This window comes from Notolabrus celidotus, chromosome 6 (assembly GCF_009762535.1).
Source record: "Notolabrus celidotus isolate fNotCel1 chromosome 6, fNotCel1.pri, whole genome shotgun sequence".
Classification (NCBI taxonomy): Eukaryota; Metazoa; Chordata; class Actinopteri; order Labriformes; family Labridae; genus Notolabrus; species Notolabrus celidotus.
Genome location: NC_048277.1, coordinates 7130354 through 7154922, shown reverse-complemented (window position 1 = coordinate 7154922; position 24569 = coordinate 7130354). Strand labels below are relative to the sequence as shown.

General features: G+C 43.6%; 1 protein-coding gene across 1 annotated transcript in view; it reads left to right on the top strand.

The window, feature by feature from the left end:
* Positions 1 to 24569, top strand: part of LOC117814159 (cat eye syndrome critical region protein 2) — a 56950-nt gene that overhangs the window by 7013 nt on the left and 25368 nt on the right. The window contains exon 2 of the mRNA XM_034685304.1: positions 23396 to 23490. Coding sequence (XP_034541195.1) covers positions 23396 to 23490 — 95 coding nt within the window. The remainder of the gene's footprint in view (positions 1 to 23395; positions 23491 to 24569) is intronic.

Below are 24569 nucleotides of genomic sequence, written 5' to 3'. Positions count from 1 at the left end.
CAACATGTTTACTCTTAGAGGACTTTGCTAGTAGACATAAAAGGAAACAGACAGACGTGTTTGTTTTGCTTAATGCCACATACCAGCAACAAGATGAGCTGGCTCGGGCACTGTCACGAGTGTGGCTCTGTGGTCTGACTGCTGTGCTGCTCTCAATCTTGATTTGTCTGATAAGGTTGTTGAAAAGTGATGAGCCACGTTTTAATCAATGTCAAACAAAGTGAGCTGAAACTCTTTGAGTTTGAAGTAAATGTTCTTTTGTCTTCCTTAAAGGGATGCTCCTGGCTGTGCTTGTGTAAGAACCGTTGGGTAATGTCACTCCACTCGAGCTGTGATCCTATCTCTGCATGCAAAGGCGGGATTACTCAAGATTCAGGGCTGGAGAAGGAGGCAGGAAGTGGCTGTCATTAGTCATGACAGAGTGGGGAGCGTGGAGTGATTTTACTCTGTCCTGGGCTTAAGTGCCAACGTTTGCTGACATGCCATCAGTTATTTGTTTTGGACACAATCTTCTATTGGCTGTGTTTGTTGTGGTCAGTCTTTGCCCCTGTGTTAAAGACATCAGGTGTCGTTAGATGTGATTTTCAAATAACTATTTAAGTGTAGGAGTTGGTCCCCACTGGTCTAAATGTGAAGAACTAATTCAACCAGATAATTTTTGAACTGTTGTGTTAAAAATAAGTTTTATCACCATTCTTTCTCTACTAATACAGAAGTGACAGAACTATCCCATCCCTCTCAGGCCGGTGCATACAGGTGGTGAAAAAACCCTCACTCCTGACATTTGACAGTTTGACTGATATTATTACACTCTCTGTTGTTGTTGTTGTTGTTGTTGTTGTTGTTGTTGTTGTTGTTGTTGTTGTTGTTGTAATTTCATGATTCAACTGGAGCCAGTTTATTTTCTCGTGTTTCCTAGACATGTAGATTGACCGTGGCATACTTGCAATATCTGATACTGCATACTACTTGTATTATTAAAGTCTATCGCCCTATTTTTCTCTCAAAGGAGAATTTAAATCTGAAGATGTGGTATACGAGGCTGGGCTCACAGAGGAGATATTGCTTTGTAAAAACTGTGTTGTGAAGCTTTTATTTTCCTTAAAGTACTGCCTGCTGCCATGGTTATTATATTTCAGCTTTCAGTAACATATGTGCTGTAATTTTGTAAGGACCCAAAACGTACACTCCCTAGCTTCTAAAGCAGGAGATGATAATATCTGAAAGAATGATCAACATTTGAGCACCACCAGATTAGGCATCAAGCTCTGAAGTTGTTGTAACGCGCTCTGTCATGCCTCTTTTATCCACATATGAGATCTGGAGACATTAAGCAACACGAGAGAGAGGGAGAGAGAGAGGCCATTGGCAATCTTAGGCTACGTCCTGACGGCATGGGTTCATCAGATATTACGTCACATCCTGTAGTAATGGATGCTAGCTGTCCACACATTGCATTCATCAAACATACACATCTGTAAAGTCATGTAAACAAAACATATTGCTTTTAGCTGTGCACCAGAGACCAGCTGGAGACATCTAACATTGAAGCGTATTTTCTAATTATCCGTAACCATTGATGTATCTATCTCAAATCAAAAACTGTATGCTTACTGGAGCCCCCACTGCCTCAGACAGTCTTCCTCCAGCCCGCTGCTTTGTTCTTTAGGTTTTAGTCATGAAATAGTCGTTTTAGTCCCAGCTCTTTAAGAAGCACTATGCACTTAGCTTGAATATTCTCCACTGTTGTCCTCAGTGGCAGATCATGTCTTCCAGCTACAATTGACTTGCACTGTCCTGCTCTACTCTGGGAATCTGTGTTCAGCTCTAGAGTGACCCAGCACTTGGTACTTTGGAAATTATTGTGGTGATGACAAGTGAATTGTTGATGATGATAATGGAAGGTCTTAAATAGTTTGGTTGCTTCAGTGTAGATGTTCCTTATTTTATTAAGAAACAAAAAAAATCCTTACTTTTGTGCATTGCCTTTACACTGCTTGGCAGTACCTGCACCCAAATTGACTTGAAGCACTTTGTTACTCTTACTGATCTTGTTTCCTCTTGTCTAGATCTTTGCTTGTGTTGTTCTTGTTCTTGTATGTATGTCACTTTGGATAAAAGCGTCTGCTAAATGACATTGTAACATTGTAAATAAGGAGGTGTACATGTAACTACTCATCTGAACACCATGAATTTAATGCTTCTCTTCAATGACAGGTATGGCAGTAGAAACAGGCAGTCAGGGTTATGATGGTGTGTTGCTTGGAGGCAGTTTGCACACTCAAATAGGAAACAGTGTTATGTTGCTGATTTAGTTGAAGACGATCACTCACGTCACATGCTGTTAGATCAAGGGGCAACTTTTGGTCTCAATCGAGTTCATCGAGCGTCTGCTTGAGGCTGGCTGCAGAAACACCAGAACACCCATTTAAGGACATGACTGACAGGTGGGAACACTGTAGCTGTTGGCTAGGAGACTCAAAGCCCGCCTCTCTACCTCACACTAGCTTGACAGAAGTTTTCAGCATTTCCAGTATGTCTCCTGCCGACGATTGGCTTCAAAACAGCGCTCAGGAACAGATGGGTGACGTCACAGATACTACATCCATTATTTATACAGTCTATTCTTGCATCACACGCTGTTGTGAAAAAAACAACAGCTAAAAAAAAGTTAAATAGTCTGCAAACATACAGTGGCAGACTACCCAGGTATTTGGTAAAGACTGGTGGTACGTGCACAGCTTCAAAATCTTCACCTGCTACGTCTATGCCTGTATGACTCGATTCAGCTACGCACGTAAGAAATGTAATTACGTCCAGAGGTCAAAGGCAGATAGCTCCCTCTGCTGTTTATCAAAGGTACCACAGTGTTTTTGTCGTCTCATTGATGTGAATTGTCCGCTGGGATGATTTTCGACTGTCTTGCCCAGGTCACTGACACACCTGCTCTTTAGAAAGGAGACCTCTGTAATAAACGCCACACTACGGCCATCATGTTTTGTAGCCTGTGATTCTGTGAAACCCAGATGTCCAGTCAGACCATACTGTTGTGGTTCTGTAGGGGTGGCTCTTCTCTCTCCATGGTGCTGCTCAGTGATAATAGAAGCTCCCCCCAGTCTCCCTGGCTAGCCTTACAAAGCAGTCCCTCGCACATTGTTCCTTGGCTGATACACTTCACTGTCTCTGGTTTCCACTTTCCTCTGGCTGTGTGTGTGTGCGTCTGTGTGTATATCTGTGTGTGTGTGTGTTGATGAGAGTCGAGTGGGTGAGATAAAGAGAAAAGAAAAAGAAAGAATAAGCGGGAGGAAGGGAGAAAAAGCATCCTAGAGTTGAGATCAAGTCCGCCCAGAAGTGACCTGCAGGAAACCCAGGGTCGGCCCGCCTGTCCCTCTTCGCCTGGCTTCTTGTCTTGGTGGCGTACGCTTGATTTCTTGGCCATGTATCTGTGAAATGATGCTTGAAATCCCAAAGCCAACAGACGCTGCAGGCCTCTGTCGCTGGATCCTCAGACACAGACCTTCATGCCAAAGACCTCTGTCCCTGTCATCTTCACTCTCCATGCTCTGCTGGCAGCCTGATTTGGCAAACTGTCACATGTTTTTCCTGCATCTTCATCAGCCGCCTGTCAACGTCCCTGTTGTGTCATGACTTGGCCTTCGCTTTGAAGATGTTTTTTATTCATTTTGTTCTTTTCTTTTACACTTCATAGAGTTTGTTGGACACATGGGGCTAAATTGAATTAGTTGATTTGAAAGACTTAAACAGAAAAACAGATATTACACAGACGTGGGTTAGCAAGGCCTTTCTTACAATCAAGAAACTCAATCAGTCAGTAAACTTTCTGCTTCTTCCCTGGAGGATTTATCTTTGAGCTGAAGATGAATATTTGCACACACACTACTACATCTCCTGGAGAGAATGGCACAACGTTTGGTGAAGACAGGATGGATTTTTAGGATGTTTCCTCAGGGTTGTAGTGGTCTTTGCCTCTATTCATGCAAGAAAGTAACAAGAGAGGTATAAAAGAAAATCCTCATTACTTACCTGCAAGAGTGATAACCCTTTTCTCTATTTTGAGCAATGCAAAACTGGTTCTAGTTCCGGGCTGGTGCTGGCGCCAGTTCGGAGCTGGTTCAACTTGCAAACTAACTCAGCACCGGTTTGTTTTTCCACCTGCTCGAGCCCGTGGAAGAGCCACGTCATGACGTCACTTCTACGTGACCGCTTCTCCCAGCAGCAATAGCATGAACTTTCCCTCACAATAACAACGATGGCGGACAACTTGGCATGCTTGCTGGTATTGCTCCTGGCTTTTGGTAATTACATGAAGTCCCCGGGAAAACTTATCCAATTTTACCAACACTTCTGTGCTAATCGTTGTGCTTTACTTGGACGGTGACTAGGGTTGCAAAATTCTGGGAATTTTCAAAGTTGGAAACTTTCCATGGGAATTAACTGTAATAAACCAAGAATTTACTAAATTGAAGGTCGGCTCTTAAGAGGGAACTTAAATATAGTTGGGGAAAATATATTTTAGCATAATCCCATCTTAACCTCCCATGGAAATTTACCTGGAAACTTTCCACCCCTTTGCAACCCTAAAGGTGACTTCATATGAGAAGACCCCTCGCCCCCCGCCCCTCGCCCCTGACATAAGTGGCCCTAGACCAGCAAAGAGTTGGTGTTGCTCTGGAACCTGTTTTCCTGGTCGGGGGCCGGATCTCTCGCAGTCGAAACACAAAAATGGTTCTCAATTGAGCACCAGCTCCAAACCGGCCCTGAAACTGCCTCGGTGGAAAAGGGGTATGAGGGCACCCCCATCAGCCCCAGTTGTGCTTGCTGTTAAAGGCTAGCAAACCAAAATGTGCATGCTATGTTATTGAGCATCTTAACAGGCTGGCACCAGCATTATATCAAATACCTGATGCACCCTTAGTCTACTTTTAAAACTCAGAGTGATTTATTAGTGCTAGTTTATTTCATCATAGGAACAACTATCTCTTCCCCATGGTTGATGTTATGAAATCTGAGATTTCAAATATGAAGATGTCAAAGCAGTGTGTGAAGTCGACCTTGAATACTGGAGTGGTATAGTGGGCAGTCAGGATTGTAGCTGCCTGTCTTTTACAGCAGGTCTGGTTTCAGTCATGACCCAGACAGTTTCAAGTGAGAGGCGCTGTCTCTCGCTGCACCCCTGAGTATGAATATAGTTGTGCAACAGTTGCTTCCAACCATATCAGCTGTGCTTGATGTCATGTTGCAGATTGTTTGCATAGAAACCAATCCCATTAACGACTAGGTTACGCTTAGGTTTGGAAGTCCTGTCTGCTATCACTGTCTCCAGCCTGTCTCTACATGAGCCACAACACTGAACGTATTCTGATATTACTCTGAGAAGCTGTATAAATAAAGTTGTACATTCAGTCAACACGTAGAAACACAGTGCAGGTGCTTCGTCCTCTTTTTTTGTTTTTACTTAGCTTCTCTTTCCGTGGCTCTGCTTGCTGAACTACACCGAGGGTTTGTGATGTATGGTGTACAGGCATCAGTACAAAAACAGTCACCTTGCCATTGAGTCCACTTCCTCTTGCCTCACTGTACTTTAGTGTCACCACCTCACCTGACCCAAAGGAGGTATTTCCAGTAAAGGAGATCACATCCGTCATAGTCTCCTGCTGTGTGCTCCATGTCTGAAAGGGCGATTCAGGACACGGTGAGGTCCTTGATCCATGTGTAGTTTCCAAGGTTCATACGAGAAAAGAGCTTCTGTCTTTCCTTGTAAGTTAAATATATCGCTTGTTGTTTTAAAAAAAAAAAAAAGATACATAACAAGATACTTAACTTTCTTAAAGCGAAAGGTGGCAAAGTCTGCCAAAACACCCTAGAGTCCAACATGAGTTACAGGTCCATCCACGAGCTATTCACTCCATGTGTCATATGTTTATGTACGTGCCTTTTGTTACAGCCTGATTGATTCATTTAAAGGATGAGTGTTGCAGTTGCTCTGCTTGGGGTTGACCATAGATCGTATTCAGGAAGAGGTTTACATTCACACAGAGAAACCGGGTTAATCATATCATGTATACAAGATAAATATTTGTAACCCACTCTTTGATGACTGCATCTTATTCGTGTTGCAGGTGCCTGTGTTGTTTATTTTCTACTGCACCAACCACAGAAACTCTGAAAAAAAACAGACCACTGTGGCTTATTGCGAGCTTAGCAGTATTCAATACCAACACTGCATTGTAGATCTGGTGTATCCCCTACATCTCAAGCTGCGAGAGAAGGCTGATCGCAAATATAAAACATGTCCTGATCTCTGACTGGTGTCACCCCATCGGGCAAGGGAGCAACGGTTGAAAACGTGCTGCCGATTGTTGGTACAGAGACATCAAGAACATGTAGTTTCTTTGTCGCTCTGGAGTTGAGATGCTCTCATTGGCACTGACTGTTTGAAAGAAAGCAAGATTCACTGCACACCAGAGTTTTGCATGTAAAGATGAATTCCAAATGAGGTTTCTCAAAATTGGACTAAGAGCTTCTCCCAGGTACTGATATTTGGACATGATGTTTAAATGCACGAACCATAGACTGTATAAAATATGGATGTAGGATCCGTGACGTCACCAATCTGTTTCTGAAGCACTGTTGGCGGCAGCCATATTGCTGCTGCTGAGCGATTGTGACTTAAAGAGGCATGCTTTGAGCCTCCTAGCCAATAGCTACAGTGTTCCCGCCTGTCAACCAAGTCAGCTGTGCCTCTCATTGGAAGATTCGTAATCTTAATATCTTTGAAATTACCACGTAAGAAAAAATTCAACACCCTACAGTGTGTGCCGATCCATAAATGAGCTATCCAGACTGCACTCGTCTTTTGTACCAGTCTGTAAACATGATTATTTCTGCTGTAAAGATCGGCTTTTTTAAATTGGTGTGTATGTGGTTTCAGGTACTTCTGGAGCCAGCCTTAAGTGGATCCTCGATGAACTGCAGTTTTTAGCAATTCCAATTTGGACTCATATTTTTAGAACAGCAGTTGCCACTTGTGACAAACACATGATTCTTAAAACTCCACTTCAAGTAAATGCTCTTACTCAGCACAGGATCATTTCTCTTGTCCATCCATCAGTTTCCATGACACCCAGGTATTTGTTTTCCTAACATACCCCTCCTCCTGTCACACCTGTCACACTTCTCAAAATCTAACCTTTCTGTTCATTGAGTTGCACCTGTTAAGGTTGGGCACTCATTATCTTAACAGTTGTTTCATTGAGTTGGTACCTTACTTCATCACACAAGATCTCATAAGCAAAAACCGTCTTGAACACCAGTTTGGAAACCAAGCTTCATCTACAGAAACCCCCTCAAACGGCCGTCCTCTTATGACTCTCTCCAAGCCCTGTGCCATCCCTATCCCACCGCCCCATAGATCTATTATCATCCCTCTGCCCCATCCCCTTCTCCAGCCCCTGCCCCTGGCATCACCATGACTAAACCCCAGATGGTGGGTCTTTTTCCCCCTTCCCCCTTAAAGGGTGGAGGCTTTTCACTCTGACTGGGTGCTATCTGCTGCTGCTACAGGCCTTCTAGGGAGGGGGCTCCTGTTTTGGTAAAGCCCCTAGTGTGATTGTAAAAGAAGATTTAGTCCTATTAGATCTGGTAAATAAGCGAGAGCAGGCTGTGTGTGAACACGTCCTTGTTTCTGTTGTCTGGAAAGAAAATGGATTAACAGGGAGAATAGGATCAAGGCTTAAATGTTGCTCCATCATAATCCAACTTTGGACAGAGACGCACATGTTTTGTGATTTATAACGACACTCAGGAGGCAACAGTACGTGTTTCCAGTCTGGCTGGTTGATCTGGCATGAGGGCCAAGGATGGTAACAGAAATCAGAGGTTTGATTAGGTCGTTCTTCATCTATATCTTCTCTAAAACCTGTGCTGTCAGATCGGCATCATCATCCTCATCATCATCATCATCATCATCAGAGATCGGTGGTCAGTGGCTTGAACCGGTGATAATTGTTTACCTTCAAGCTTGGGCTGCTTCATCTCCTTTGTCGGTTCCAGGGAGGAGATTGGGACCCCCCCTCCCTCCCACGCACACAACAATGATCCTTTCTCATCTCAGATCTGCACAGTTCACTCATCCCTGGCATCTTTTTTTCAGTCAGTCCCACCCACTGACTCATCCCCGCTCAGCCCTTCTTACAGCCTCACAGACACCAACCTCTGACACGTTAGCCTCCAGATCAGCCCACAAAAACCTGTTCCAAACTTTTGCCCACTCTGCGACCACCCCTCGAAGATCAAGACCCCCTTTTGCACGTCTTTTTTAATACCCTTCTTTGCATGAACTGTGTGTGTGGGGGGCTGTTTAAGAAGCTGCTGCCCCTCCCCCAGTTGTGATTGACAAGTGAGCAGCAGTACATGCATCAGATGGTTTCACATGGAGAGTGTGTGCACAGAGGGGGAGGTAGAGGGGAATACACCGGGGTTTGTTTCAGCCAGTTCCATTGTTGCAGCTCCCCATGGTTCCCTCTCTCTGTCTCCAGTCTGGGGCAGCATCCCTCCAGCGTTGCTCTCTCACTCTGCGCCTGTGCTGTTTGTTATGCAGCAAAAATAAGAAAAGTGATGGACAAGAAGTGATGACAACATTGTCACACCAGGTCTGATCAACTCAGAACCCTGGAGAACTTTCTAGAGTCGCTGCTTAGTGTCTAAAAACTGTCTGTGTGTCTTGATATCATGGGTTTGTATTTGTGTGTGTGATGCAACAGTCAGAGGAGATAATCTTGCCATTGTTCCTATAGAAAACGCACAGAGTGATCAGAGTGTACAATGCAAAAAGGGAGGAAGCATTGTGGGTCTTTAGACAGTAGTATGAAAGCTGCATAAGAGGGTGTAAAGGATCAGAGTGGACCTGTGAGGCTTTAGTGAGGTGCAGACTGGCACACATTTGGCCAACTAATGAATTGCAGAAGGCCAGAAGTTGAAAAGGTTTCTGGTTGGCACACTTGATTTCAACCTCCAGTGTTTCTGTCTACTAGGGGTGTAACAATCCATCTACTATATTGATGCTCCCGTACCTATGCAGAGGCCTACAAACGTAGCCGACATGCACCTCCTCCAAAATGTATCTACATGCCTAATCGATGCAGACCGCAAGGCCTGTGATTGGTCCGCTCAGCAGCATTGTATTTCCCGCATTTACAGCACTTCCTGGATCCCCGCACATCAGCCGTGTATTTCATCGTCTTCTCTCTATTCCTCCCTGTAATCTTATCTGTATGATAAATAGCAACATGTGTCAGCTGTAAGTTAACAGAATCCCTGTGAAAAAGTAAAGAGACCGTAGTGAGGCCGGAAACAGGCGACCTGACTAGCAGAGAGACCACACTGCCTTAAAGGTGACATATCATGCAAAATTGACTTTTTAATGGTTCTCTACCTGAAATGTGTCCCTGGCATGTCTACAAACCCCCCGAGAATGAAAAAAAAAACATTCTGCCCCTGTTTTGATTTCTCCACCTTTCTGTAAATGTGTGTGAAACGAGCCGTTTCAGACTTCCGTGTTTTTGTTATGTAACAACAATATCCGGTCTGTCACGGAGTCAGAGCTCGGAGCTTGTTCAGCCCATAGACTGTATAAAATAATACTGAATCCCTCCTCCGTTTTTCATTCCCTGCACAAATGTGTGCTAACAAGGAGCTTAGGAGGGAGGCATGCTAGTTGCAGGCTGTCTTAATGAACACAAAGGTCGGTTTTACTCCCCACGTCTGCAGATTTGAAGATCTAGTGGATGATTTTTATTTATCATGGATAAGTGCTAGCGCTAGTTAGCATAGCTACATAGCTACATGTCGTAGCTGTAGCTGTGTACCAAGACACACATCGACATACTGACAAATAAAAAAACAAGAAACACAGAATCTGTGACCAATCCTTCAGAAAAGGTCCTGCTGCCTTTCTGGCAGAGGTCGGTTTTACTCCCCACGTCTGCAGATTTGAAGATCTAGTGGATGTTTTTTATTTGTCATGGATAAGTGCTAGCGCTAATTAGCATAGCCACATAGCTACATGTTCATAGCTGTAGCTGTAGCTGTGTACCAAGACACATGTCGACATACTGACAAATAAAACAACAAGAAACACTAAATCTGTGACCAATCCTTCAGAAAAGTCCTGCTGCCTTTCTGGTAGAGGTCGGTTTTACTCCCCACGTCTGCAGATTTGAAGATCTAGTGGATGATTTTTATTTATCATGGATAAGTGCTAGCGCTAGTTAGCATAGCCACATAGCTACATGTTCGTAGCTGTGTACCAAGACACACGTCGACATACTGATAAATAAAACAACAAGAAACACTAAATCTGTGACCAATCGTTCAGAAAGGTCCTGCTACAGGCGCCTCTCCGTCAGGATCAGATTCTGGATCAGATTCAGAGGGTTGAAGTAACGTGATCTCTGAGCAGCCGTGTATATTCAGCCAACATGTAAACATTAGATCAACGTGCTGGACAGCCGAGGCACATCCACTTCCTGAGGGGTGGCATGGTCAGAGAGAAAACAGAGTGTTCTGAGGAGGACTGAAGAAGAGGGTTTTTCAGGCATGCCAAAATCTGATTTCAAAGTGTTTTTTTGAGCATAAACTTTAAAGACATGTTTTGGGGACCTCTTAGACCAATATATATTGATGAAAAAAGCGTGATATGTCACCTTTAAGCATTTCAGCGACGAATTGCTGTGCTTCCAAGACACATTGCTGCACAATTATGTGGTGCTCACAGCTGCGTCGACCACTGCTGTGTAGGGGCAACCCAGAAGTATACACCAGCCTTTACATCACTTCACCTTTGTACTTACACAACCCTTCCAAAACAGCATAATAGTGATATCCAAGTGCAAGATTTCAAACTGCATTACAGCAATGTGGGAGCAGGAGAGGTACGGTTAACCTGCCAGTGTCATTAACACAGGTGGAACGACTTTGCTCCACCAATACCCCTCTCTGTGTGTTATACTTTGCATATAAGGCGTAACAGACTGTAAATAAATACCATGCCTTGAAACACAGTATGTGAGAGTCATGAGTAAAATGTGTTCAAGTCCGAACACCGAGAGGGTAGAGAGAATTGTCTTCTGTAGTGGTGACTGTTTGTGTTTTTATTAGTTCAACATGTATAACTATGTTTCCTCAAGACAAACTGGGCAGTGGAAAACAATAAACATGCAACTTATCATCACACTGCTTTTACACTCTTCATCAGGATGCTGGGAGGAAATAGTCTGGTGTTTGCGTTCACACATGCAGCTCAACTGAAATGAAGTCTGGAAATGTTCATGAGTGCAGTAACTGTATGTGAGGGGCATGAGTTAGTTTAAGTGGATCATTTAGGTGTAGAAAAAGCGTCTTAAACTCCAGTCAAGGGCTTCACCTAACACGTTGTCTATTTCACCTACCTATCAAAACACTTTAAGTAGATCAATTGAATCTGATAAATTAGTCTCTCCTGTGTGTGAGTTGCTGTATTGTATTTATTTGATCAAATCTAATAATCAGTCACATTTCTCATAATAATCTTGTTTGCTTTCATGTATCATATTAGATATCAGTATTCATTTCAGCCTGTTTTGTAAAGATTTTTAGAGAAATCGGCCATAAGTGCCCAGGTAGCTTCAGGTACAAGCATAGCAGTTGTGACAAGGCCATGTGTTGTATCCTAATGAAGAACCTGTAATGCTATGCTAACCACAGCCTCTCTTTAGCCTTCATATCAGTCAGTTAGCGAGAAAGAAACTTAGATATGCTCTAAAACAGGGGTTCCCAAATTGTGGGTTGGGACCCACTGGGGGGTCGCGAGACACAATTGGAGGGTGGTGAGATGTCTTCCAGAATGTTTTTTTTCTTAATTATCTAAAAATAGCACATTTTACCTATTATAGTAAAACATATTGACAAAAATAGTAGCTAACCTTGAAATAAAACCTTGAAAATAGCCATTTACAGTTAATTATCAAAAGCATCAGTAGCAGTAGGGGAATTCATAACAGCACAGGAAACACACATACATGCTCATATAGGTAGGCTAATTTTCTGCAGACCAGCTAAATGAAGCCACATTAAATCACTTTGAGGGACAGTCGGGAATGCGAGTCTTTGGCACCAATATTTTGGGGGTTGCGGGCTGAAAAGTTTGGGAACCCCTGGTCTAAAATGACTGACATGTTAAATCTGTTTCTGTCAGACGTGTATCTCTAAAACTGTCAGTCTGAACCTGACATGTAAGCTATCACTGTGTCATTAGGAGTCAGGACCTGTACGCAGGAGACAGACTTAAAAAGGACTTCACTGTGTCATCTCACACCTTTGTTAAATTTAGACTCAACAGCTAGTTGGATAACGTACATCTCTACACCTTTAATCAGCTCATCGAATACAATGTAAACAGGAAGTGTGTGTCACTGCTTAACCACCCGGTTGTGTTTGTTAGAAAGCTCTCCAGAGATGGAGGTGAACACCTGTTTGGAGTCTTTGCCACAGAGCAGAGCCTGAGAAAAGGGTGCAGTTGTACTCTCAGTGCAACCTTCCACCTGTCAGAATGCAGCATTCTTCTAAAGGCTTCTTTTGTTTGCTAAATAACTCTTCCTCGTGTGTGTGCGCCATCTGCTTCACCCTCAAACACACAGGCCAGGGACTCTTTTTTTGTGGCTGAATTTAAACTATCTGTTTGTGTGTGTGTGTGTGTGTTTGTGTGCGTGTGTGCAGGCATACAGATGCATGTTTATGTAGTCAGAGAATGGGACCTCTGGGATGTCTGCTGAAGCAGGAAGCTCCCTTTTATATAGGGAAGTTGATGATGTGGTTTCCTCAGAGCTGGTAGTAGAAGCACGTGAGGTGCTGGGCTGCTCTGGGTGGCCTCTCATCTCCTGTGCTTAATGATTTTCTCCCACATAGCCAGGCCAAGGCAATGGGTCCCCTTTCTGCCTGGAGAGAGCATGTCTCAGGAAAGATCTCTTCACTGCCCTAAACCCCTCACCCACAGCCTCTCCTCCGCCCCCTCTCAGTGCAGCACATCCACCTGTCCCACCTGGCCCTGACACTGTAATGAAACTAGCCTTACAGTTGTGCAGCTATATTTAGTGTTTCCTTCTGGTAGTGCAGCTCATTAACAACAACCTGCAGCGGTTCTTCCTGTTCACATATTTCATGAACAAATGGTGTCCTCGCCTGGAGGCTCTCATTGTCTGAATGTGTCAAAATGCTGGTTAAGGCAAGAGTGGGGGACTTATCACTGTGCCTCAAACAAACATGTTGTTAATCAATCAGACTATGTAGAAAAATAAGTCAACAAGTTCTTGTTTTGATGCATCAGTCAGATGGAAGATGTTGATGCTTTTCTCTGATTATCAGATGAGTGCTACATCCTCAGGATGCGAGGGCGTTTTCCTGTGGTGTTATGGCTGCGTGTGCGTGTTTGTCATGTGGCAGGAGGTGGTAACGTGTGGGGGAGGAGGGTGTTGTCAGATGATGGCTCCTGTAGGAACCATGTGTGAGATGAAAGAGGGAGGGAGTGGGGGAGGAAGAATAAAGAAAGAAGCAAAGAAGAGGAAGAGAGGAGCCTTTACACAACAAACAGGCCTCCCTTCCCCCTCCAGCTAGCCGTGCACTCGTCCTCCAACTGTTGGTGATATAGACCCCGGAGGAGCTGTTAACGGCAGTGGCATGGAAAGTGTCTGCTGTGAGCGTAGCCAGAGCGGCCAACCCCCTGATACTACAGGCTCTGTGGATCTGCAACAACCTTCAAGCTGCTGATACAAACACTGCTGCTCTGCTTATCACAACCTCATCCCTCTCTTCTTCACACTCACAGTCTGCTTTGGCCCGACACACACAGGAGCCATTTATCTTTCTCTTTCTCTCTGTAGATATGAATGGCTCGCATGACGGAGCCATGAGTGTCCACTGAGGAAAACACATCTTACTTTTATCTTTGAATACAGATGGTCTGCTCTGCTTGATCTTGGTCTTGCCTTGGTGTCTCCTTTCTTTTAAAAGTCGGCTCCTTTCCTCCTCTCTCTTGATTTATTACTCACATCTCAGACGGCTACTATCCTGGTTTTCACAGGCCAAGGGTTTGGTATGCAAAGGGAGACCCAACTTAAACATGGCATCAGTCAATCCCTTTCATTCTCCAGATGACTGAGTAATGGTGTCAAGGTTTTCTGAATGCACTTGTGACTTGATTTGGACCAGTTCTTGTGAGGGTGTGGGTTCATTTGTTGTTGTCGCCCTTGGCAAGACTCCAGTGCCGAACATTTCTTTGGTGGACAGTAAAACAACAGGCGATGGAATCTGGACACTGCTGTGTAGAGCTCTGAGTGACGCGGCTCTGCTTGCCGGTCTTTTTCTCTTTGTTAATGTGCACCGTATTCCTAGTTTGAGTTGGTTAAGTGTCTTTTAAACATCAGTACCTTATCAGTTCATCGATATCTGCACCCGTTCAAGGCACATCCCTCCAAAGCCGGAAATCCAACTAAGAGTCAGTCATTTATTAGCCACGGTTGGCATGAGGTCTGCAGTGAGGGTTGACTCATTAGTCAAAGATTTGCTCTTAATGAGCAGAAAACTCTGAGGAGACCAAAATGTGATCTGTGCAAAGTGTGGTATTTATTTATGCACGTTAGCTTCATCTTAAGGGGTCAGTCCAGGTACCCGTATTTCATCTCAAAGATGTGCTAAGAGATTGTTCCACTGCAGAGCCGGCAGAGGATGAAGATGACTTCTGGAAAGTTCTCCTGCTTCAGCCGGATTGGTCAACCTCTGCCGTCAGTCTCTGAGGTGTTTGATCTGTTCAAAGGAGTTTTATCAAGCTTTAGTAAAATGAATGACATGTTGCCGCTCACATTGTCAGGCTCTATTGATGCTTCAGGCTGAAAACATGAAACATGTAAATTGCAAATTTGCACATCAGAAATGAACAAGTGAACGAGTGTTGTTCTGGTAACGATATTCTGAAATTTAGCTTTTTCATTGACTTCACAGTAAGAGGCTCCATCATTAATAATAATAATAATAATAATAATAATAATAATAATAATAAAGGAACAAACTCAGGATACACTGCCTTGATATCTTAATGAGGAAACAGTGAAGGTAAATCAAGATGTTAAAACTCAACACAGGAAATTAAACTCAACAAAATAAAATACATTTCTAAGAAAATAAAACACTCAAATATTAAACCAGTAAAATAAACTAACTAATAAACTACTATGCTATATTTTAAAAAGTGACAAAAATTTGAGAATATGAGAATAAGACTCGAGATTGCTTTTAAAAATGTTGACACTGTGCAGCCCACTGATCTTCAGGTAGGGTGTTCCTCAGACGTGGGCCGTGATGATAAAACCTCTCTGTTGATCTTTGTTCTCACTCTTGGTACCATTAAAAGTCCACTACCTGAAGACCCGAGGGCTCTCACTGGCTCATGATAAATCGAAAGACTGTATAAAATATGGACGTACTATCCGTGACGTCACCCATCTGTTCCTGAGAGCTGTTTTGAAGCCAATCGACGGCGGCAGCCATATTGGAAATGCAGAACTCAACCAGACAGAGTGTGACGTTAAGGGGCGGAGTTTGAGCCTCCTAGCCTACAGCTGCAGTGTTCCTGACCGAGAGTCCAGCCAGTCATGTCCTTTTTCTTCTGAACTGTTGAGTTAGAAAAAAATTGTGTGTGCTGATAGAGAGATTAGCTTTGTAGAGCCAAGCCGTTTTTTGAACCAGGCTGTAAACATGTTTATTTCTGCTGTAAAGATCGTCTTTTTTTTTATTGCCCTTTATGTGGTTTCCAGTGTTTCTGCAGCCAGCCTCAAGTGGATCCTCGATGTATTGCAGTTCATAACACTTCAACATGGGCTTCCTCGTTTGAGATCGGAGGTTGCGCTTGGATAAATCTGATAAATAGGAAGGAGCAAGACCATTAAGAGATTTATAAACCAATAAAAGCATCCAAAAATCTAAAAGATACTGACACTATGAGTTGTTTTATGTTGTCCCTGATGAAGAAGAAGAGGTTGATCGCTTTATTTGTCTCTTTAAAAACTTCACAGTAAAATGGGTGCTTCTAGCTGTCATGCTGCCCCCATCATCCCCACAGTGAAGACTTGGAGATCTTCTGGGTTTATAACAATGCTAGCTCAGTGAAGCTGGTGCACCAAAGGGACAAAAACAATGTGTTTGTTTTTTTCAGTCATGTGTAAGTCGGGAACTTATATCACGAATGATTAGTCTCTGCTGTTTGATTGCTGATCACATTCCATTAAGGGTTGAAGCTGCATCAGGGCAGCTCCTCTACACTATACGTTTTGGGAATATAAGCCATGCTGCTGCGTCCTCAGCCTAGCTGGATAAACAAAGAATGTAAACCTTCACTGTAGGTACTCTATCTATGCTCCAGTCACAGCGTATGATATGTATTAATCAAGCGACTGATGCAAATTGTCCCACCATTACTCTGCCACTGGAAGCAGTAACAGAGTGTCCATGTCTCAGTCTCAGCGTGTGTATGTTGAACTCCCACTTAGTATTTTCAGATCAAGCCTCTTGTGCTTTTATAACATCTCCACCATATGTATGTTAGAGATCAGCATTTTGTTCAGCAGTGATTATGCTCTGATAAAGTGGGCAGGATTCTGTTCTAATGCACATCATCCTGTGTGCAGTGTGTCTCTGCTCTACCTCTTATACACCTGCAGACTTAACACAGCTACGACACTGCTAAAGGTTCTTTTTCACTGGTAGAGAGTTAGAGATGTTCGGTAAAGTCCTAATGTACAAGTTATAGAAAAGTCCTGACCTGCAAAGTGTGAGCTGCGAGCTCCATACCTCCTCACGATGATTGACACATAGATATGAACCAAACACATCAATCAATCAGAAAATACAGACTTACAGGCGACATCTCACACCCAAACTATAGGTTATATGACAAGACCTAGTTTGATCCATCATAAGCACATTTAATTTATGAGAATCATCGCCAATCAAGTCCTCCTCGGTGGAGAGTCTTCAGTCCTGAGCTGCAGTGAAGCTGGACCTGGCTTTAGTGTGGACTGTGTGTAGGGAGAGCAGAGATAAGGAAGACAGAGAGAGGAAAGGAGTGGGGTGGAGAGTGGAGCTAGGGTGTTGTCAGGGGAATAATAGAATGCCTCAGAGGCCCTTGTAGACCCCGGGCAGCAGAACAGGATGGGGGGGTGGGAGGAAAATGGTGTGGAAGAGAGCAGTTAGAGGTTAAGCTAGAGAGAGAGAGAGAAACACAGCAGGGGAGTCGGGTGAGAGAAGTGGCAAATACCTTCAGGCTGAATTGCTGATTGCGAGGCCGGCCCACAAAGGCGCTGTAGCGGTGATGACACACCTTCTGAGTAAGCCTTGAGTCACCCTTCAATCTTTGTCCCGGTGTGTGAGTACGATTAGCCTGTTTGGTCACTGCAGTAGCTGGCAATAAATGTGATAGCTTAGCTCTATGAGGTATACCTTTGGTAGCTGGTCACTTATCAGCTCTCTTATCATGACCGCCCATTGATCATTAATGTGGAGCAGCCGAAGTACTCACTGTGTTTACTCTGTTGAGACACGTGCATGAATGAATGTTTGAAAGAGTGAGTGTTTTTGTCTGTTGTTGGCTGTTTGACAAAGGTTGTCCTTCGATGTATGCGGTTGGTTACTACTCTGTGTGTGTGTATGGGTGTGGGCCTCTAATGGGTTCCTACAGGACATGTCCAGCTGCAGCAGAGTGACCCTTGCAGAGTAGAGTATTGGTGTGTTCTCACCAGGCGGAGGAGGGATTGGCGGGGTGGATGGATGGCTCAAGAAAGGGCACGCACACCACATTAATTCCCCTTCCTTCTGCCATCTGAGATGCTGTGTGGCACTTCAAAGGTGGAGCAGGGCGGTGTTAATCCAGGGGGCTGTAGCAAGCCCTCTACTCTGCTGCATGGTACTCAACTCTCCACTCTTCCCCCGGCCCTGGCCCCCAGCTTTTTCCAAGTGTGATCAAAGTGCAGTCTGTCTCTGATGGATGGGCTCTCTCTGTGGCCTGGAGGTGGCCTGAAGGACCAGGAAGTGGAAGGGAGCATGACACAGGAACTCTTGTGCACACAAAGATCTACACTATCTTTTGCTCCTTTAACAAGCAGAGCTAATGGTCATGATGACATATTTCTTCAGCTGTACGGGACACATAGGTTTGAAAAAGCCAGAAACATGCTCGCATAAGAGGCCATTTAAAACACAGTCAGTCCTTTGGTGTCAGAGCTCTCCCACCTGTCTGAATGCATGTGCGCTGACTTTACAACGTAGAGGCTTTTGTAGGTTTGCAAAATAAACGTTCATACTTGAGGGAGTACTCCACGGCACGCTCCGGATCACTGGTGAGATCTCTCGCTCTCTAGTTGTTGTCAGACGTCCTGACCCTGAAGTTTTGTTGTTAGTGTGAGATGAAGAACCCATCGATCCATCATGTGTGTGCTCAAAGGTTTGTGCAGCAGGGGTCTGTATACAAATGTGCTGGTTTTATTTATCGGCATGTCCACATTTATATAGTTTTTGTTTATTTTTCAAATTGGAAAAGAAGCCTTTCTCTGTATGTAGAGCTTGTATGTTCCCCTTGCAAATTCACAGGTTTTCTCCGGACACTCTGGGCTCCTCCCACAGTCCACAGACATGATGGGTGGGTTAATTGGTGGATCTAAGTTGTCAGTAGGTGTGAGAGTGATTGTGTCTTGTTGTCTCCCTGTGATGGACTGTGGAGCTGTCTGGTACAGAGAATGAATGGATGGACAGATTTTTGATGTGAATTTACAGCCACCATATGGAGTCAATTACCACCAATTGACTATGTTCAGATCAGAAGGTCAAATGTAAGCTTCAGGGTTGCTTTTAGATGTTTCCTCTCAGTGTGCATCATTTACATGGCAAAACAGGAATTATTTATTCAGCAAACAATTGACTTCCTTCTACCTGGAAGGTGTGTCCAGACTCGAAGCAAATTTCGTGTGGCTTCATCACCAATGAAGTCTGTGCCAAATGCCAATTTGCGTAGCCTGGCAACCAAATTTGTTTGCATAACTCTTGCAGACAGACCTGATGAGCATGAATGTTTCCCTTCCTAAAAGCCAGTGTCATGAAGTAGTCATTTGAGCGTCCTTCAGATCTATTTATTGGTTTGAAACAGGTGCAGTGAGCCAGATTCAGGACTAGCTACAATTAGATTGGTGGACAGGTGTTCCAAAACTGAAACAGAACGTACTTTTATATTTATATTAGGTGAGCCGCTGGAGTAAGAGCTGAGCCTGACCAAGCTCACAGATCATCAAACTTGGCACTGGTCTGTCTCAAGTAGCTTAAAGTGGAAGTAAATTTAACCCAGACAGTGATAGGCAGTGAAATTCACCAAGCTGAGGGCACCTTGGAAGAACGTTCTAAACTCTGAGGACACGGTTACTTTCTACCTGAAAAACAAAACATTGGAGGGCTGTGTTTGATCACAACAAGAAAACAAACACAACTTAGGATGCATGGATCTCATTTTAAGAATAACAATTAAGCCGATTCTGGTACTAACTAACTGATGACACTTTATGGTTTTTGTAGTTATTTTCCCCGTCTGTACCAGAGACCCAAATATACAGTCATTCTGAAACATTAGTGTGCTTTGTTAAAGTCATTCAGGCTTTTATTACACAAGCACAAATTCAGATCTAATAATAACCCCCAACAATTAATTTGACCCTCTTTCACATAAAAAAAAAATATATATATATATACATTTTTTAAGAAAATAATACTAAATCCTCCTCCGCTGCCTTAACACATTTTAGTACTAACACAGCCTAGGAAAAATCTATTTCAAAAGACCAATTACAGCTAGAGTAGAATTACATTTAATGCACAACTTCACAGAAAAGCAGTAAAAATATATTTGAAATGATTGTTTTTATGTCATAAGTAGGATTATCATTTAGCTTTTCAAGCAACACATTATCTATTGTTTCCGTAAGTAAAAACATACAGCTAGCTGAAACATGGCGCTTATTCGCTTGACATCATTAAATTGATCCGTCTCAACTAGGGATGTACATTTTAGTATTTTCCGTGATCGATTTTTGGAAATGTTAACGATCAATTATCGATTAATTGATTAAAAAAACATTATTATTCTTACGTCAAAAACAATGCCAAATACGTTGTTTTCCCCCTAATTGTATTTTCTACAGCAACATAATGCAAATAACTGACAGTATTGAATACGGGTACATGTTTGACACGCAGAATATCAACGATCAGGCTCATAAAAATATTCTACGCGGACATAGTCTTATAAAGTGAAGGCTGAGACTACTAACAGGAACGTACTTCAGACTCACAGTGTCCAGTTTTCTGTCTACTCGTTCTTATTGAGAAAAATAAACGTGTGTATTCGATCAGGTGTCAGCCGGGAGCGCAACCGGGTCATAATCAGTCCAGCGTCAGAAAAGCTCAGACGGATCTGATGTTGCTGGTCAGCAAACATAGCGCACTAACATTTCCCACCTGTCTGTTACCTTTGTATCCAAAGGTGGGAAATGTCGGGTTTAAAGCTGTCAACTTTCGTGTCTGTGTTGTTGTTGGCAGCAGTTTTGTATTGATCCTCTTTAAAAAAAAAAGCGTACGTACAGACCTGACGTGCAGCCGCAGCCCCCAGCTGAGCGTCTCCGCTGTTCGCAGCACTTTTAACAGCTGATTCACATCGAAACATGCTTTAAACTTACAACACCTCACTGATAGCTGAGTGTAATATGAGACTTTCCACATGACGGAGAATTGATAACAAAATGCGTGTTTCAAGTAATTTCTTAACAATCAATTAATCGATAATCGATTAATTGTGGTCATCCCTAGTCTCAACAGATAAACATCAGCTAATGCAGTCAGTAACGGCTGATTTCCACAGGACAAGAATTGGCAGATATATTGGTGCATCCCACGTCCTATCCCATCGTGAAGACTTGAGTGCTTGTTATCAGAAAATAGATATAGAGATATAAATCTCTCTTTACTCTCAACATGCACATACACCAATCTGACCACATTGGGTTCTTCTGTTGTTGAGGGACTCCTAAAATCCATCAGACCCTATCCCACTTTCCACTCTGAGCACGATGATCTGTAGGCTTTCAAATTGCTGTTTAAATGACCTCATTAAAATTAATGAAGTGTTCTTCCTTTGAGTCGTGGGACGTAGGTGATTTTTATCTCCTGTCATCAAACTCCCTCTCCTGGCGTCTCTCTATAGAAGATCGAGTCAGAGGCAGGAACACGCCGTCTTGTCTAACCCTTGAACTGTTTTCTTTTCTAACCTCAAGCAGAAACGTTCAACTCATCCTGTTTTTCAACTTCTTTCCTAACCCTCCTCTTACTCTCCCCTCCTCCTCTTCTGTTTTTCATCGCACTGACTTGTTGGCTCCTGGTTTCCGTCGTTCTCTGTGGCTGTGAGGTGTGTACGCTGACCTCTGTTGACCTCGGTGCTCGGCCTAGTTTCTCCAGAAAGAGAGGGAGGTGGACAGAGGAGACATGAGCTAGTGCACAACAATCAAACACGCCTCCTTGCCCTTGAATTAATTTTAGACTACTTTCCCCCGTCAGACTTCAGGAGTAGCTTTGTGAATGTTTACACCACAGTGGAAGAGTGCCAGAAGCCTTTTTACTACTTCCACAAAACTCCTGATAGTTCCTCAGTCTTGCTGAGCTTCATGTGAAAACGAAGACAGATTTTTCACCCAAATTCTTCCTGCCAGCCGCTCAGTAAGATTTCTACAGATACAGAGATAAGGATGTAAGGGTCGTGTGCACACTGCATAGGGTCTGCCCTTTAAACACTTCACTCCTTGTCTAAGTTAGCAGTGTTTTGTTTTTTTACTGTTGTTTTTTCTACATTCTAATATATATGTTGCAATGATCGAAACCATAGAATGTATAAATAATGGACGTAGTATCCGTGACATCACCCATCTGTATCTGAAGCGCTGCTTTGAAGCCAATCGTCTGCGGGAGCCATATTGGAAATGCTGAACTCAACCTAATTGCTGTTGAGCTAGTGTGAAGTAAAGAGGCGGGCTCTGAGCCTCCTCCTAGCCAACAGCTACAGTGTTCCCACCTGTCAGTCAAGTCATCTGTGTCTCTCATTATGGAAAACTCGTCATCTTAATATCTTCGAAACTGCTGCGTAACAAAAAAATGTCAACCCCGTACAGTGTGTGGCGATAGAGGAATTAGCTCCTCAGACTGAAGTCGTTTTTTGAACCAGTCTGTAAACATGTTTATTTCTGCTGTAAAGATCGTCTTCTTTGAATGGGTGTATGTGGTTTCCGGTGTTTCTGCAGCCAGCCTCAAGTGGACGCTCGATGAATTGCAGTTTATAACACTTCAACATTGGCTTCATATTTTGAGATCGGAGGTTGCCACTTGATTAAAACACACAAACAGATGCAATTATGGACTGTTGTTACACGTGTGTGAATGACAAAGTCCTGAAAATATCTGCACCTGAACGTCTTGAAATGATCGAGAACATGTGTGAAAGGGATAGAGAGAGAGAGTTTGGATCAGTCATTGGTGTGAGAGCAGGACCCAGGAGGGGTGAGGAGAGATCAGCTGCAGTCAGTTCTGTTCCTTTTCTAAAGAGCCACTGGTTGAGCTTCAGCCTGAAGGGCTGCTTTGCATCCTGCAAAAAGGGGGCTTTAAGTGAAATGGACACTTGGCTGACGGAGCACTTTACATTTGCATTTCTGCCCTCTCAGCCTCCTGTTCTCCCTCTCTCGCCTCCTGTTCTATTTCAGAGCCTTTGGGTATCATTGGGGAAAGCAGTGCATGCTGGGAAGCCGTGTGGGGTGCTCTGTCTTGGTTGGTCAGCAGAGGAGAGGAGGGGGGCATGGCTGTGTTGCAGCTCCAGGCCCCTGCTGCCTGCCATCTCTCCTTGGTGCTTTCAGGTCTTTTAGAGTTTGCTCTGCCGGTTACTGCCGCTTCATAAAACCTGAATGGCTGAAACACAAAGCTAGGCAGGAGAGGGGTCATGGCTGAACTTGAACCCAGGCTCCAGCCAAGCAACAAGCACTGGCAAACCAAGAAACTCAACTTGCAAATTCCAACCATCCCTCCTGCTGTTCACCTCTGCCAGCTCACCTTACACCGATCACTGATACACACCCATTAGTCACCGAGCAACTGAGCTTTGGCAACACCAACACTGTATTCTATATGTTAAGTTAAACCTTTGTACCAATATCTCTCTCATCTGTTTGCTCTTAATGGGTGCACTGACCCTGCTCTCTCTTTGTTGTGTGTCCAGGAGCTGGAGAAAGCGCTGTCGGAGCAGGACTTGGACTTCCTCGGGGACCTCATTGCTTGTCTTTTGCAAGGATGCTACCAGCGCCATGACATCATGTGAGTTCATAATTTATCAGTCCATACAAACCTTTCAGTCTTTAGGATATTTGCTGCCTGGAAAGGGTTTCAATGTAAAAGAGTTACTCATGCGTTGTTACTCCTGACACTCTGTGGCCGACACTTAAATTAAAGTAGGCAGATTTCACGCATCTTGTGTTCTCTAAAACTCAGCTCAGGATCAATGAATATTCAAAAATAAGATACTAAAAAATATGTTTATTTAGCTTTAGTTTTAAAAACAAGAACACACGTTTATTGATAATGTACATAGAGGATAAAATTTACCTTCTGTGAAAGTTAAGAAAATCAGGCCTTTTTTAAATTAATGTCTTCAGGACATCAAACTTCACTTCAGCTCTAATCTGAAAAATATGTATTGAGATTACAAGTAAGCCTGGTTATGAATCTGGGCAGAAATTAAGCACAAGATTTGTGAACCTGCACTGGCTTGTTAAGTCGAAAAAAGGTTGGTCACAGTGAGATACACATCTTGACTCTCACAACTGGAACAAAGCATCTTGTGGAAACATCAGAGGCACTGCAAACACACAAAAAAAACCTTAAGCTTGATTTTTATCTTCTAAAATATAATCGCTCTTTCAAACTCAGCAGATCAGTCATTAGTCATGGCACCCAGGAACCCTCACAGGAAGTGAGTCACCTATATGACTCGCAGAGGAGTCAGAATTTACTCAACGTATCCTGACTTGTGGTGAAATCATTCTCTACTCACACGCTGATGAATGACAGAACAACCACTGAAACTTTTCTTTCCCTCACAATCAAGCGACAGGAGAAAGTGAGTGTGTGGCAGGTGGTTGATATTCACATTCACAGATATGACTTCTCTCCCATGGGGCTTACCCCCTTTATGCACTTCCTTCTCTGGTCCATCATTAGGGAACAGCATTGTGGTACCAGTGAACCGATAAGCAGAGAGACAGGAATGATCCAGTTTTTCCGCCCAGGCAACCGGTAACAGGAGGACAACCTGCTTTATTGGACTGGACAGGCGCTGGCATCCTGGGGGTGGCTGCTCAGCACTGGCCTTTCACTGAGCTGCCCTTTTCATCCGC